The sequence below is a fragment of the Heloderma suspectum genome, chromosome 6 (assembly GCF_057233095.1).
Source record: "Heloderma suspectum isolate Gila_16-S chromosome 6, 16-S_ref, whole genome shotgun sequence".
In the NCBI taxonomy this organism is placed as follows: domain Eukaryota; kingdom Metazoa; phylum Chordata; class Lepidosauria; order Squamata; family Helodermatidae; genus Heloderma; species Heloderma suspectum.
In genome coordinates this window covers 9,527,453-9,543,824 of record NC_139463.1, presented here as the reverse complement: position 1 = coordinate 9,543,824, position 16,372 = coordinate 9,527,453, and the positions used below count along the sequence as shown (strand labels likewise).

At 45.4% G+C, this 16,372-nt stretch overlaps 1 protein-coding gene across 1 annotated transcript in view; it reads right to left on the bottom strand.

The window, feature by feature from the left end:
• Positions 1 to 16,372, bottom strand: part of GRIK4 (glutamate ionotropic receptor kainate type subunit 4) — a 445,828-nt gene that overhangs the window by 154,233 nt on the left and 275,223 nt on the right. The window contains exon 8 of the mRNA XM_084807214.1: positions 12,925 to 13,103. Coding sequence (XP_084663340.1) covers positions 12,925 to 13,103 — 179 coding nt within the window. The remainder of the gene's footprint in view (positions 1 to 12,924; positions 13,104 to 16,372) is intronic.

Here is a 16,372-nt window from a genome sequence, read left to right as displayed (position 1 = left end):
TGAGAACAGACAGACTGATGGAAAAGAGAGAAAGAGAGAAAAAGAGAGCGAGGCAAAGCCATCCATTTATGTGGAAGTAAGCAAATGTATACCTGGCCCATCTCTGCTATCTCTGCACTTACATGCAGAGGTGGAACATCTGAATACGTCCTACATTGGGGGTGCAGAACCTCAGCCAAGGGGTCCCAATCTGGCCTTCTGGAGTTCCCCCGAAGGCCCCTGTCCCCTTTTCCCCAATCACCAATCATTTGGCTTCCTGGCTTTTGTTCAGTTTTTCCCCATTCTAGAAGGTTGAAATGTCACTTCAAAGGTTGAGTTACTGGTAGTAAGACATTAAAGACATAATCCTATACATGTTTAGACAGAAAAAAGTCCTACAACTCCCAGCATGCTGGGAGTTGTAGGCTGGCTGGGACATGCTGGGAGTTGTAGGACTTTTTTCCATCTAAACATGCATAGAATTATGCCCTTAAGCTAAAATAGGCTGGCATTGTTCATTTTTTGGCCCTGCCTCTTTGCCGTCAGTCCCACCCACCACTGGAATGTGGCCCCTGAGAGCTTCTCTGAAATGGAAATCAGATTTCAGCAGAGAGAGGTTCTGCACCCCTGGCCTACGTGGCCTACCCCTGGCCAATCCAATGCACATAAGCCAAAGAGTACTTCCAGACAAGGCTTCTACGGTGCCATCACTCTCCCTTATTCACAGACGTTTGCAGAGGATCCAGATGTCATTGTCTTCTACCTGTGACCCTCCCATGTTTTCTTACAGCTCCTTCCATCTTTTCCTTTAATGCAGAAAATCTGTTAAGGAGAAAAAGATGGAATAGGTGCACCACACCTTCTGATTCTTACTGCTAGGGGCCCTCCATCTGAAAGCACCCAAAATCTTATTACCTGGTGTGTGTTTTTAAAAGAGGGGCTGACCACGTGATTTTGGTCTGCACACATTGAATGGCACACACACATAGACTTTCTTTGGATGTTCTGCCCCTGTGTATATGTTAAGAGACACTAGAGGTGGGGCAGAGGTGGGCAGGAAAAGCAGGTGCACCCCTGCTCCTCTCCAAGCAGTGAGCCAGATTGGAGAGTGGTCCCATCTGATCCGGCCCAATATGCATCAGAAGAAGAACCACAGCTCAGTGGTAGAGTGCATGTTTTGCATATGGAACATCCCAGGTATGGTACCTGGCATCTCCAGTTAAAAAGATGAGACAGCTAGTGATGGGAAAGGCAAAGTAGACAACAGGCGGTTACATGAACAAACAAATATCTGACCGGGGACAGATCTACCCCTTATGTCTTATGTCATATCATTATGATCCCATCATGGTGATGCCACATCCGTCATTTATACCTCTTAGGGCACAGAATGACATTTGTTGCAGTATTTTGGATCATGTTGAATAACAACTGGGAAATAGCACTACAAAAGTGGTATATCGAATGTGTAATGTGCCTCAAGAGTTATCAGGGCACTTCAATACTGCTTTAAAGCAGTAGTGGAGATCTAGCCCGGGTATCTAAGGTAGCTTCCTAAGTTCTTGTGGTCTCAGTGAGGCAGGGCTGGGAAGAACAATGATGGGTGGAAACAGGCAGGCCAGGAGTTCTGAGGGGCAAAAAGGAGCCGCCAAGTGGCTTCAGGAGGAGACCTGTTCCTCAGATTGAAGCGCAAGATCAGGTCGTCAGCTTCACAGAGGGAGTGTTGGAAGTGAACAGGGCTAGATCTCTACTAGTGCTCGTTATCGGTATTGAAGTGCACCGATAACTGTTGGGGCACATTACGTATTCTGTATACCACTTTTCTAGTGTTATTTCCTGCTTTTTATTCCGTATTAGCTATAATGCCGCACAAGATGTCACTGTGTGTCCTACACGGTATAAATGCGCAAGAGGGTTATAATGTCACCATGGCAGGATTGTATCGATATGACACGCAGTGTAGATCTGGTATCCAGTACATGATTATTTGATGCATTAATTGCAGAGCGATAGCCAAAATGGATGATAGTTTTAATTTTGTTGTTGTATTTTTAGATCTTTACACCACTGCTTGTTTTTACTTTGGTTTTATGTGGCAGTTTTAAGCCTCTAAAAAATGTATACTGTGTTTTGTCAGGCTGTTGTATTTTATGGTTTAAACTGTTGTGAGGTGGCCAGAGAGCTTCTGCTATTGGGCAGTATAGAAATGCAATCAATCAATCAATCAATCAATCAACCAATCAATCAGCTTTGCCTAGAGGTTGCTGCCTGGCAGTTTGAAAGAACCGCACTTGTTCCATCTGACAAGCTTTGCTGGTGGCACAGGGAGTGAGAGGCTTGTGCCAGCTTTTGTTGTGCCCAGTTTGGGCACTGTAGTGCCAGGGAAACAGAGAGAAAGAGAGAGAGAACACAAGGCAAACAGAGACAGTGAGCAAGAGACAGACAGAGACAGTGCATGTGTGGGGTGCCCCACATTCTTCACACCATGCTTCAAACTGCCTCAGGGAAGAAAGCACCCCTATGAAAAAGAGTTTGCTTAGCTGATGCAGGGCGGGGGGGGGGGATGCCTGCCGTTAAAGTCGCTTCACATCCAGCTGGATTGATCTTTGGCTTGGACAGCTCTGCCGCCTGAGTCATGCTGTGGCTCAGACTAGCCTGCACTTGCTTCACACTCTGCAAATGCTGGACTGCACGAGTAGCTATTTTCTGAGAATCGCCACCCATCTGGGCCAAGTTTGCCTTCCCTCTGCAAGTGCTGCAGAAATGCCAAGCCTGGAGACTGGCGAGTTTAAAAAGGAGATAAGACACAAGGTTATATCCATACCTGCTTATATTTTTGCCTTGCCCATCTTCCCTAAGAATCCTCCACTTAAATGAGCCACATTAAACTGGATTCAGAATGCAGCATTTTATTGTATTTATTTTCTGTATAAAGAGAAGCAACCCTTTCAATCTTTGACATCTTTATGTCAGTCACGCCAGGAGAATACCCCAGAGAAAGGAAGGGAGCGTGGAGGGGGTGTCCAAAGAGAACGGTCGGTTCTGTAGCTGTGCAACATTACTATGGCAACAGGCTGAAGGGATAACCCTCAATACTGAGAGAATTCATTCAAATCCTTCATTAACTCAGCAGAGAGAGAGAGAGAGAGAGGAGAAAAACCATTTTGGCTCTGTACCAGGCTGAGGTTTTTAGCAAAACACCAAAGGTCAAAACCAAAACTTCCTTTGGTTTAAGCGTGTGCGCGTGCGCACACACACACCAACTACTTGACTGATGTACAATTAAAATGATACAGTGGTGTGCTGATGAGATGCATTAACTTGCTGAAGATCTCTCTCTGATCTCTCTGAGAACAGGGCAGACTCTATTAGCAACTTGTTTTTGACCTTAGTCTGCGGAAGGAAGACAAGCACATCTGTACCTGCAACGACTAGTAATAATGGGAACAACTTTGCATGAATACAAAATCTGCCACTCTTGACCTGCAAGGCCAGGCAGTCGGGAGTTTCTAAATATGGATACATTTTTACAGTCCCCAAACTGCACTCTTCATCTCTGTGCTCCGTGGGGAATTCAGCCATTAATCAACATCAGAGATGCGGTCATACAGACACAAAGCTTTTGGGGAGAACTTTCCCTTCAGTGATAAGTAATGATCAGTTATGTTTACATTACTGATCATTACATCAGTAATGTTTACATCAGTTATGTTTACAATTTCAATGCAACAAGGGCGCCAGGAGGACAATTTCTTCACAATGTAAATGCCTCTGCAGCTTAGCTAATTTATGGTGTGTAAAGTTTTATTCCTTTCAAGAGTCCACAAGTTTTGTAGTTCTAGATTGTTCACATATCCAGTACTTTGGGTCTAGAAAATATATAATAATATTTTGCTATAAAATGGGAAAGGGAGAGGAGACAGAAGCATCAGCAGTGCAATTTGCCCACTGAATATGACATAAATGGGATTTTTAAAAGGGGAAGTTATGTTTTCACACCATTTCAATGCAACACAGGCTCCAAGAACTGGAGGATAAGAACAAATTCCTTAACAGTGTGAACGTACGCAGCAGTCTCTGCAGCTTAGCTAGTTTATTGTGTCTAAAGTTATATTTAGTTCAAGGGAATCTCTACACCAGCCTAAAATCCCGCATGTAAAATGGGGCTTCCTGCTCCGTTTTAAATGCAGGATCACAACTGACCCCCTTTACTTGCTTCTTTCCCCCCACCCCCATATCTGAGTCTTCCATTATCTTTCATTGATCTCGCTCCTCTTCTTGCCACTTTAACTCTTTTCACAGAGGAAGCTGAAGCGGAACACAACGGGGTAACTCGATAGCTCATTATCTATTTAAAAATGGAACAAAGGGCATTTAGTGCAGGAGGGTCATGGCAGGGTCACTGCATCATGTAAAGAGCCTGCAAAATTCCGTGAAGGAGCCATCTCAATCGCAGGATAAAAGCCCAGTGTGAAGGAGCCCCAAGTGTTGACCACGTCTCTTGGCTGGCTGGAGAATGCTGGGATTTGTAAGCCTTTTTTCTGTTCAACGTGCATAGGATTGCACCCTAAGTAAACAAACGATTAAGCGGACCAAGTTTCTCAGGACCTAGGCTTCAGGGCTGGTTCACACTAGAGATGGGTGAATTGCCTAAAGCTCACCTTGGACTAACTTGGAAATCGTCAGAGAGGTTCTGCAATAATGAGGAGGAGGAGGAGAAGCAGCAGCAGCTGCCCTAAGTGCCATTTTTCTTGGTAGAAAGGTGGGGCACAAACCAATACATAAACAATCAGAAGATCTTTGATCATTTCTTTGTTCTGGGCCAATCCAAGGGGTCAGAAAAAAAATTAATCACCCATCTCTGTTACCCTCCCCCATGCCCCAAAGCCATTCACTACCAGACCTCAGACCCCAAACATACAGCCTCTTCCCTTTAAGCTGCAGTGGCCGGAGCGGCAGCAGAGCTACCCAGGGAGAAGAGCGCATGGAGGATTGTTGCCTCCCTGCTGTCCTCCCCATTGTGTTGGGTAACAGTATGCTGGATGTGGGGAGCCATGGGAGATGTAGTTTTCCCATGGGCTGCCGCCCTCTCATCTTTCCATGTGTCTCCAATGTTGGTCCCATCACCACAGCTTCAACATAAGGAAAGTGAGGAGAATGTTTTGGGGATGGATTTGGGGGACAGGGGTGGTGGTGGAGACAAGAAGGTAGGAGCGGGAGCTCCAGAAATTCTTCTCCAGCTCAGATTTTAATCAGAGCTGGAAGAAAAATTCTGGGCTTGCAAAATTCTCCTCTCTTGAGGTGGTCTTTACACACCCCTGAAGTTTGTTTCCTAGTCTGGCTCAGAAGAACCCGAGCAGCATCCCTACTGCACACATCCGTGTGTGTCACTTGTGAGTTGTTGATCTGGTGCTGTTTCACACAGGGATGTACGCCACTGGATAGCTCATCAACTGACAGCTCAGTATGTGATCTGATTTTGTTGAAGGGAATTCATGTCTGAGAGGGCATAAACGTCCTATTGGTGGTGTAATATATGTGACGGCAGTCCCTTCATCCATGCAAGTCAACCACCACCTTGTTGTAGCCACCAAGTGATGAACATACAGGTATGAACCAGGTGTGATGCTCACACAGGAATGCACACAGTAGCCTCTGAATGAACATGCCCTGTTGGTCCAGCTGTAAATGAACACGTGGTGTGGTGTGCCAGCTAAACCATACGTGTTGCCTTGTGTACCTTACAGAAATGGATGTGCCTTCATCACACCAGGCCAAATGTTTTAAATGGGTTCTGGCACTGAGCAAAGTAGTAATAACTCAAATGAGCTATAGGAGAAGTTGCCAGATTCCTAACTAGCATTGTTTCAGAAAGGGCTTGCTTTCTGTCTGTTGTCCAGGTGCTGCTGATGGGCAACTTCAAGGCCCAGCTCTTCCCTCTGATGGTTCTTTACCTTCATACTGGAATTGAACTGGGCAGCCCTCAAAATGGAGGAGCCCTTCATAATAGAGGCCAGTCTACTGGCAGCCTTTCCAAAAGAGGACTGTCCTCTGTAAAAGAGGACACATGGCCACCCTAGCTGGGTGGGTAAGTACACAAGGAATCAGTGGAGGTGGAGAGGATGAGTTCTTCCAACTCAGGGCTTCTGCGGTAGGTTGCTAGGGCTGAGCAACCATGGGGCTCTGCTCACCGATCAGGCAAGGGCAAAAGATCAGGCTTGAGTATTTAGACTTGGCGTGGGCAACTTTGGAAGGGCTGTGACTATTTTTGCCCTCTGGACCCCCGCCCCCCTTGCAGGATGCTCTCCATGCAATCTGTGGGCCGCCCCATCCAAAATGGGTAAAAAAGCAAAATAATTGTGGGTTTGCTGCTGAAATTTGGCGGCAAAGCGCTCTGCAGTGCCATAGGCCACGACAATGGTTAAATGGCTTGCTTCCAAGCTAAATCTTACCCTTTGGGTGCTTTGTAACTGCTACAGACACCATTTTTCATGTTATTTTAAACACACACACAATTCAGAGAGCAGTGGGGGGGGCAGTGGAGGGTGGCAGGGGCCACTTGTGGCCTGCAGGGGGCACATGAGAGGACATATGGCCTGATTTACACCAATCCCAGTCAACCTAGAGGCTTCATAGTCTGCTAATTACATGGGCAAATGTCACACAATCCTATTCCCTCTGCGCATAAGAAAAGCCCTGCTGGATCAGATAAAACTGTGCCAGTTCCAGGTTTTGTGGGCCCTTTGGCAAGACATCCTCAACAGGCCCCTCCCTCACTGAGTCAGCCTTCTCACCACCATGGCCACCAGCTGCTCTGGCTCTGCCTCCTCTTCCTCCTCATGGCTCCCCCTTGCTCGCTTGCCAGGCAGAGAGCCAGGGAGCAAGGAGGCCGCGGCATCTCCTGCTCCTCCTCCTCACCACCACTGTTGTCTGGGCCAGAGCGAGAGGCAGGTGAACAAGCAGATTATATGAAGAGGAGGAGAGGCAACTCCGGGGGGCTCTTGTCAGTGGGCCCCTGCTGGGGTGTGACCCCTCGGCACATGCCCAACCATGCGTACCCTTGATGCCAGCTCTGAGACCAAAGGACCTTCTCATCCAGCATCCCACTTCTCACATTGGACAACCTGATGCCTCCACGACAGCGATGGGCAAGAATTATAACTCAATTTGGTTTTGATAAGAATTTACCAAAATTTTCATAGTTCTCTATTTTTGGGACAAATAGAACTCGGGACTAATTCATTCCTTAATGTGCGAGAAACTGAAATGGACAGATTTGCCCATCCAGGCACAGGGCTTTGAGTGCTTAGCAATTTAAAGTCTGGGCTGGTATCCCTTTGTGTTCACCCATGTCAGTGCTTAATTAGGGCTGCCACCTCTTGTTTTTCTGACAGGCTCCTCATTTTGAGCACCTGGTATGGCAGGCAGGCACATCGTAGTCCTCTGCAACCTGGGAAGGAACAGTTGTACCTGTCAGGGTGGACACTGAGCCCATAGAATCCCAGAGTAGTTCTGATTCTGAGGAAGAGCAGCCGCTCCTGGGAGAGGAACGCGCTCATCCTTCCCAGGGCCAACAGCTGGCAGAGATTCCTCCCACTGGCATTCCTGGCATAGATAGCAGTCCCGGGAGTAAGAGAGCGTGGGAAGAAGTCTTGCTGGACGCGCGACGCTGATGCAGGGAGAGGCGCCAAATGGAGGGAGCGGAAAGGAGGCGTAGTGCCCAGTTGGTGCGCAAACAATGGTTGCGCCCAGAGGATCCAAGGGAAAATAGGAGGGACTGTCCCTAGCCCATAAGTTCAGGGTCTGCCAGTGATTCCCTTTCAAACAGGGACCAACTGTTCCAACTTAGGGCATAGGTACTCTGCTGCTCATAGCTAGTTGCTAACTGTAGAGTTGTTAAGTTGTAAAAGAGGAATAAAGCTTTGAAAAGAATCCCTTTGTCTGTGTCTGGACTTGGCTACTGGATTAGACTGAAAGAGGCCGCCAAGGAGCCCTTGACAGTACCTATTGAATTTGGCTGATGCAGATGGGTGAGAATTTTGTTTGAGCTTGGTTTGATCAGAATTGCCCCAAATTCGCCAAGTTCGGGAGAGAAAGAACATCCCTACTCCAGCAAGCCTTTCAAACAGGGTATGATGGCAACAGCTCTCCATCGAGGATTGCCTCCTAGGCTAGATAATGGTAACAGAAGAAGGCTCTGAGGCCAGGCCACATGGGCAAAGTGTACATGAAACAAATCCCACCACAAAACAATCACACACTTTCTAAACTGCACATCTGTGCTCGCCAATGTGTATTGATGAGGCTGTGGATCCAAGCGGTTGTTTATAAATTGTTAATACTATTTCCCTATCTAATGGACTTGGTTGGGAACACTGCCAAAAATATAAAGCCAAAGCAGGCCCTGTATTCTGACTCTCATCACAAATCTTGGAGAAAGGGAGGGGAAATGATTTTTCTTTCTTTTTTAATGAAAGAAAGCTGTTGAAACACATGGGGAAAAAAAGAAAACAAAAACATTGGCCACAAACTTAGAACAACAAACCCCAAGCATTGCTTTTCAGAATCCGATCCAAAAAAATTGTTCCTGAAGACTGAGAGGCAGAACTGTTTTTGCGTAGATGGAAATTCATAGAACTGCACATGGATTTTCCATTTAGCCATCTTGGCTACTATCTAGTGCGGTCTTCCCCAACCTGGTGTCCTCTAGATGTGTCGACTACAACTCCCACCACCCCAACCAGCATGATGGGAGTTGTAGTCTGACATATCTGGAGGGGATATGGGGAAGGCTGACCTAGTGACGGATCTATCCTCCATGAACTTGTCTAAATCTTTTCGTGATTAATAGTTTATTTCTGCTTTTTAAAGGTATTTTTTTTTACAAGTTTAACTACAAATTTCCCACTTCCTTCCCATATCTGTGCAACCCCTGACCCTTCTGGCCATTCCCCTTCCAGTTCCATGCCTTGCAGTTTTATATTAAGAGTTTTCACTTAGGGGAAAGGGGAGAAGACACAATGTAGGGAGGAAGGTCAAGAAACGAGAGAGAGAGAGAGAGAGAGAGAGGAGGGAAAAGACCAGAAAGACCATGAAAAGAACAAGAAGGACAGAAAGGTGAGCTTGCTGTTCACTGGCTTGTGTGGTGTGGTGTGTTCCAGTAGTTCTTGGCACACATATTTTACTCCACATAGGTCAAGGAAAGCTATGCCAAATCACCTGAAATTTGTAATTTAATATAGAATACTTTTTCAGGGGCTGCCAGTACTGCAAGGCCCAGGATCCAAGCGTCGATACTTGGGATGTGTGTCATATGCCCTGGTTCAGAGAGATTCTCTCAAATTATATTGTTAGTATGTTAGCAACTACTGATTACATGTCTGCTGGGTATACAGCAGAGCTGTGTGCAAATGGCCTCTTGAAAATCTCCACCTTAGTTGTGAACAGAGAAATTTGGGAGACAACTTCACGGAATTTCTCCAGCAGGAGGAGAAATTCTCAACCGTTTCTCCCAGGCAGGACTCCCCACTGGCAGGGCTTGTAGCACAGCTGCTTTCTTTTTTCATAAGGGCTTTGGGGGGTCGTCATGCTGCAACAGCATCAACTGCCTTGGCAGGCCAGCCCCCAGTTTGCATCCACTGCAATGCAGGTGGGGGCAGTGTGTCCAGCTCCAGGGAAGAGGTGGAGTTAGCGCTCTGCCAACATCTGTCCTCCAATTTCCTGAAAGATTTCTCCCCCACCCCAATGAAAGAGGTTTCCATTGTTTTGCCTCATTCAGGACGTTTTATAATTTGTTTTTGTGGTGTTTTTGAGCTTACCTAACCAGAGCCAGCCTCCCAGGGCTGCCTGCACATCCTAATCTGAAAAGCCCTGTGGGAGGAATTACTTCATGGTGCCTTAAACTTTAATTGAAGTGTAGAAAGCCGAGGGGGCTACAGGTGGCCAGAGAGATGATTGTGCAATGAAAAACAGGACACTTGTGCTCACTCCCTGGCCACCTCCTAAGCCCAAGAAACCAAAATTCAACCCATGAGAATTTCTCCAAAATTTCATCACCATTGAATTTCTTTTCAGAAGCAATTTCTCTTCCATCAAATTGAATGAGAATGGTCAAAAAAGATGTGGGAGAAATTTTTGGCACAGCACTAGCATACAGTTAGATTTCTCTTAAAACCAGATACCATATCAGAGTAAACTCAGTATTTTACTCTTGATATTAAGAAACACTCTCTCAGACAAGATTTTTCTTTTTTGTCTTTTTACTACGAAGTTTTAGCATAACAGTACTAAACACAAGAGCTTACAAACACATGAGACATCTAACATTATTCTTAAACAAGGCTTCTAAGCAGAGTCAAGTACATTTGCTAGTTCTCAATGATAATCAGTAACAAGCTTACCATTTTGATTCTCCCGGCAACAAGTTGGGGGTAGCTGATCCAAAAGGTCAACGCCCACTGTTGTGTGTTCTGAGTCTCCTTTATAGGTGGTTTTGGATTTCCAATTTTACAAAAGTATGAGTCTGGCAGTCAGTGAGCCTTTGGCAAGCCATTTCCCCTGTCTGCCATGATAAGGTCCCAGCTATTGGGTAAATGCCCCATCAAGTCATGTGCATCTTCTGTTATAAGTGATTTATCTAGGACTTATGTTGATTCTTACCTTGACATCTGCCCAGAAGGGAGCTGTGATTGGACATTTCCATTGAAGATCTGTGGGGTCCACCTGTGGCTGCCCACACCTCCACTACCTGTCCTCTAGGGTCATGCCTAGATGTCAGAAGCGAACTTGTATCTAGTCCATGATTTTTTTTAATGTATTAATTTCAGACAAATAGCCAAAGTGAATGATTTGATTGCTTTTAGGGCTGCTTTCCAGTGTGAAAGTTTTAACTTTACTGGCCTGGTTTGCATATAATGCTTTTGTTGAAATCTGGCTTGTCGTTTTGTCTGAACCCATCCCTGCAAACAAACCATGTTTTGTTAACCAGCAACAAACTACAAATAGAGCCCATGGCTTGTTGTTGGTTTATGAAGTCTGGCCTGTTTAAACCATGGGTTGTCATGACATCTGAACCCACAGGCTTAAGGCTCTGCACCCCTGGCTTATGGGCAATACAGATGTGGGGATTGCCCCAGATGGTAAGATGGCTGTATGGATCTGGATCTGGATTCTGCTGATGTTTTGCTGCCTCCAGGCCTGCCTGGTGGCCCTCACAGTGTTGTTGTAGTGTGGCGGAGGCGCACTGAGCTTAGCACCACCCAGACCCAGGTGGCTATTTTCGTTTCAGCCTAGTCTGGACTTTCAATCTCTGCTTCTGCCTGCCAGTGTTTCACTTGTGCTATTAGGCATGCATTATGGTAGGCACAGAAGTCTGGGAGATTGAAGCCAAAGTGTGATGTTGGCAATTGTAATTTAGCATAAGCAATGTGCAGCTTCGCCCCTAGACCCCGTAACAATTTTCTAAAGGGCTGGTCTACTTGTGTAAAGCATTTCTGGAATATTATGACAGGGCAGCCCATCGTAGATCAGTCTTGATAGGATATTCATTCTCTCCCCCCCCCCACAGACTCATTGGTAGCTCTGACCAGTTCAGTCTTTATTTAGGGTGTGTCTTGCCGCGGGCTGATTTTGATAGCCTGGTTTATTTGCTTGGGTATGAGGAGACCTAAGTAAGTACTTCACATTCTCCTTTTTCCAGATAAAGCACTGATCTATAAGATGATTGCTGAGTGGTGCCGTTCCTATTGACATGATCTTTGACTTCTGCCAGTCAATTTTGTAGCCTGAGAGCTGACTAAAGTGGTCCATCAGTGACCTTAGCTTTGGGATGGATTTTTGTGGGCCTGAAAGGAATAGGAGTGCATCAGCTGCAGATCATGCCATTTTATATTCCTGGTCTGCAACAGTTATTCCCCTAACGTTATTTGTTTGTTTAATGGCAAAGGGTACTGGAGACAGTGGGCATCCCTGATATGCACCCCATCACAACTGAGTGGGTTTTGATAGGAGATTATTTGTCAGCACTCAAGCTGTGAGCACTTTGTACATTGCTAAGATCTAATCTATGAACTGGGGAGATAAGCTTAATTTATACAGAATGGCAACTAGGGAGTCCCATTAGGGGCCTCTTCTGCATCCAGCAATAAGAGTTGTTCTGGAGAGGCTCTCTGCCTCGCAACTGCCATCGTGTTGCACAACAGACAGGTATAATCTACCACTTCTCTCCTTGAAACAAAAAAAAGCCTACTTGACCTGAGTGTATGATACTGGAGAGACACTTACGGAGTCATGCAGCAATGGTGGCATCTATATTTATAAAGGTGATGAGTCTATACATTGAATGGGATTGTGGGTCTGTCTGGTTTGGGAGTAAAGTAGATCTTGGCTTCATACACATTACTTGGCAGGTGCTTCGTTTTGGTTCTCTCTCTCCCCCTCCCTCTACTAGTATTAGGGCTGGGGGGTTTTCTCTCAAGGGCTTTATACCATTCTACAACATAACTGTCTGGCCTGAGTGTGTTTCCTGTTTTCATGCGTTTATTGTTTCCTCTATTCCAGGGTATTTCAAAGGTTGATTCAAGTATTCCTGCTGAGGTTCTGAGAGTCCTGGCATTTCTATGTCCTGCAGGAACTTACTGATTATCTCCTCATTTGAGGTTGTGTCATTTCCATATAGTTCTGAATAAAATGCATGAAAAAAAGTTTGAATGGTTCTCATGTCTCTGTGTAACTGTCCTAATTCCAGCAAAATCCATGTAAATTGGTAGCCATCATCTTATGACAGTGATTTCCTGAGTTAATTACATGTTGTGTGAACATGCATTTGCTTTTGTCCATCTTTAACCCACTTCCCAATCATTGGGTGAACCTGAATCCAACATTCTAACACACAGGCCCCATCCCAAACTTGGCAGGGTGAGCTGATGAACGTCACCTGCCCCTTACCTTCTTAAGGATGACATGGGACATGGACGCATTGGCATGTACAATGATGGTGGCAGTCTTATCATCCCTGATCTCCTTTAGCAATGGCGTAGGGTCCCGGCTGTCATCCAGCATCCGGACTGAGAGAGTTTCCTTAGAGATAAGGAACTGGCGGAGCAACTTTTCCAGATTTAGAAGGCCTGCATGTGAGAGAAACACAGAAAGACATAAGAACATAAGAAGAGCCCTGGAGGATCGGACCAAAGGTCTATCTAGTCCAGCATTCCATTCACACAGTGGCCAACCTGCTGTCGACCAGGAACCCACAAGCAGGTCACGAGTGCAACAGCACCCCCCCGCCCATGTTCCCCAGCAACGGGTGTACAGGCTCACTGCCTCTGGTACTGAAGGTAGCATGTAGCCATCAGGACTAGTAGCCATTGATAGCCTTTTCCTCCAGGAATTTGTCCAACCCACTTTTAAAGCCATTCTAACTGGTGGCCATCACTACTTCCTGTGGTAGTGAATTGCATACTAACTATGTGCTGTGTGAAGAAGTCCTTCCTGGGTAGATCCTGATCAAAAATAAATTTCTCATACATCCCTACTTGCTGGGGGGCAGGGGGTGGAGGCTGTACAGGTTGAATGAGTCCCCAGCTGGCATTCCTCAAGTCACTTGTTCAAGACCCACTGAAAGCTCAGTCCCCAACAGGTACTCAAGCATATTTAAACATTTGTTTGATTCACCACATCCACCTTTGTAGTCTGCAACTGCCAGCCAGGCCTTTAGAACACAAGAAGAGCCCTGCTGGATCAGACCATAGGTCCATCTAGTCCAGCGTTCCATTCACACAGTGGCCAACCAGCTGTCGACCAGGGACCCACAAGCAGGACACGAACACAACAGCACCCTCCTACCCATGTTCCCCAGCAACTGGTGCACACAGGCTCACTGCTATGACAGTGTGTTATGACAGTGTGTTAGGACCTTCTAACACACTAGTTCCCAGGTTTCTGCTTTCTCAGAACCACAAGAATCAGAGTGGGGCAAATGTGGTAATAAGAGATCTGAGAAATATATTCCAAAATTTGTGTATGTAACCTCAGCCCCTCAATTCCTTTGGTTAGAAATGGATCAGAAGAAAGCAAGCAGCTTTCACTCTTGTATGTCTGTTCTAGGAATAAGGCTGCCATCTTTTCCTTTCTTTTCTTGGCATGGCTACCATTCATTTGTCATCATGATTTGAAGAAATTCAACAGATATAATATTGCCTGGCATAGAGATTTAGTGGTTATGAAAGTTCACCACTTTCAATAACATTGCATACTGAGGTTATAGAACATGTCTATTCTAGGAATAAGGCTGCCATCTTTTCCTTTCTTTTGTTGGCATGGCTACTATTCATTTATCATCAAGATTTGAAGAAATTCAACAGATACAATATTGCCTGGCATAGAGATTTAGTGGTTATGAAAGTTCACCACTTTCAATAACATTGCATACTGAGGTTATAGAACATAAGAACATGAAAGCCATGCTGGATCAGACCAAGGGTCCATCTAATCCAGCATTTTGTTCACACAGTGGCCAACCAGCTGCCTGTGGAATTTGCCAACAGGAAATCCTCCCAACAGAATTTTATAAGGATAATGTTCCCAGAAGGCATCAGTGCACCTCCATGTTGTGTTTCCCTCTCAATCACCTTGGCTCAGAAGTCTCAGTTTTTTTCTGGTAATGTTGGATAGCAAGATTCAGCAAGCTAGGACAAGATACATTTGGTTTCCCACCAACCCCCTTTTTGAAATAGACAAGGAAGCATTCACTCATCTGATGCTAGATTGTCCTCTGTTTCCTCCATGAACCTACATTTCCCCTTGTCTTTCATGTGCCATGCTGGTAGATCCCTGTAGCATCTGGAGCTGCAGTGTTCCCTAACCTACCTACAGAGGAAGAAGATTCTGGCAAATGTTGTCAATACTGTTATCTCAAAAGGTGTGTGAGGAATCTGCTCCACTGGATTTTGGGGGGTGGTTTTCCCCAATCTGGAGCAGTCATATATGGAATGCACTTTGCATTCAGGAATCTGTATGCTCCAGGACTTGCGATGAGCTCCACGGAACAGGAAACATTTGTCCAACTAAATGCACACATCTGAACAGTGAGCAAAGAAAATGTGTACATTTTGAAAATGCATACAACACAATTTACCCAAAGGGTAAAAAAAGGTAAAGGTGTCCCCAGCCAGTCGTGTCTGACTCTAGGGTGTGGTGCTCATCTCCATCTCTAAGCCGAAGAGCCAGTGCTGTCCGAAGACGCTTCCGTGGTCATGTGGCCGGCATGACTGAACACCGAGGTGCACGGAACGCTGTTACCTTTCCCGCCGAAGCGGTACCTATTTATCTACTTGCAATTTCTTGCTTTCGAACTGCTAGGTTGGCAGAAGCTGGGACTGAAGATGGGAGCTCACTCCGTCACACAGCACTCGGGTCTCGAACTGCTGTCCTGCCGACCTTCCAATCTGCAGTTCAGCGTCTTAACCACTAAGCCACTGCGGCCCCTTAACCCAAAGGGTAGATACATACAAAAATGCAAACAGTTTGAAAAACATGCACAAAAGTGAGTATATTTTTGGAAATACACCCCCCCCCCCCTGCTGCCACCCCTGTATCTGCATGGAACCAACAAGGAACAAGCTTGGAGATGGGAGAAAGAGAAACGTGACAGAATTGAACTAGACAGATCCACCCATCCCAAGGTACCTCAGATATTTTTATTGGACTGTTTATGAAAATTGGCCAGCTTACAGCAGTCACCAGATACATTCTCTGTGCCAAATTTCATACAATTGTGACAAATTATTTTTGTTATTGTTTTGTTTTTAAATAATGAATAGAACTTTTGACAATGATGATGGTAGAATGCTGTTTGAGCCATCTGCCTGAACTATACAGGCATTCCCATCATGCCTGCATAATTTAAGGTACTGAGTATGACAGAAATGTGTTATGTGTATGTGGGGGACTATTATCTACTAGTCTAAATGTGTGCAATAAAAAGAAACACAATAAAACACAGTGTTAACATCTATGCCCTTGACACTCTGAACATCCATACGTAATTGTGTGGAAAGTCTTGATATCCATAACAATCAAAGATTGGCACCTATAACACTGTTCTCCTTGAATTGATTGCTTCTGAAAGCAATGCTTTGTTGATTAACTGCCTCACTTTTAACTAATTAAAGTAACAATTAGAATAATTTGCTACAGGTGACATTTTGAGGATATTTAATGAAGGTAATCGTTTCTCTCAAACGAATAACTTAGACAAATGATCTCACATTTGGACAATCTTTGTGCTGAACCTTCCCTATTTCTTCCCCCTCCCTTCCCATGTGCCAGCCTTCATAGTGTACAACTGGAATTAGAGTTAGATAGAATCTGATTTAAAATCCACAATTTTATTCCG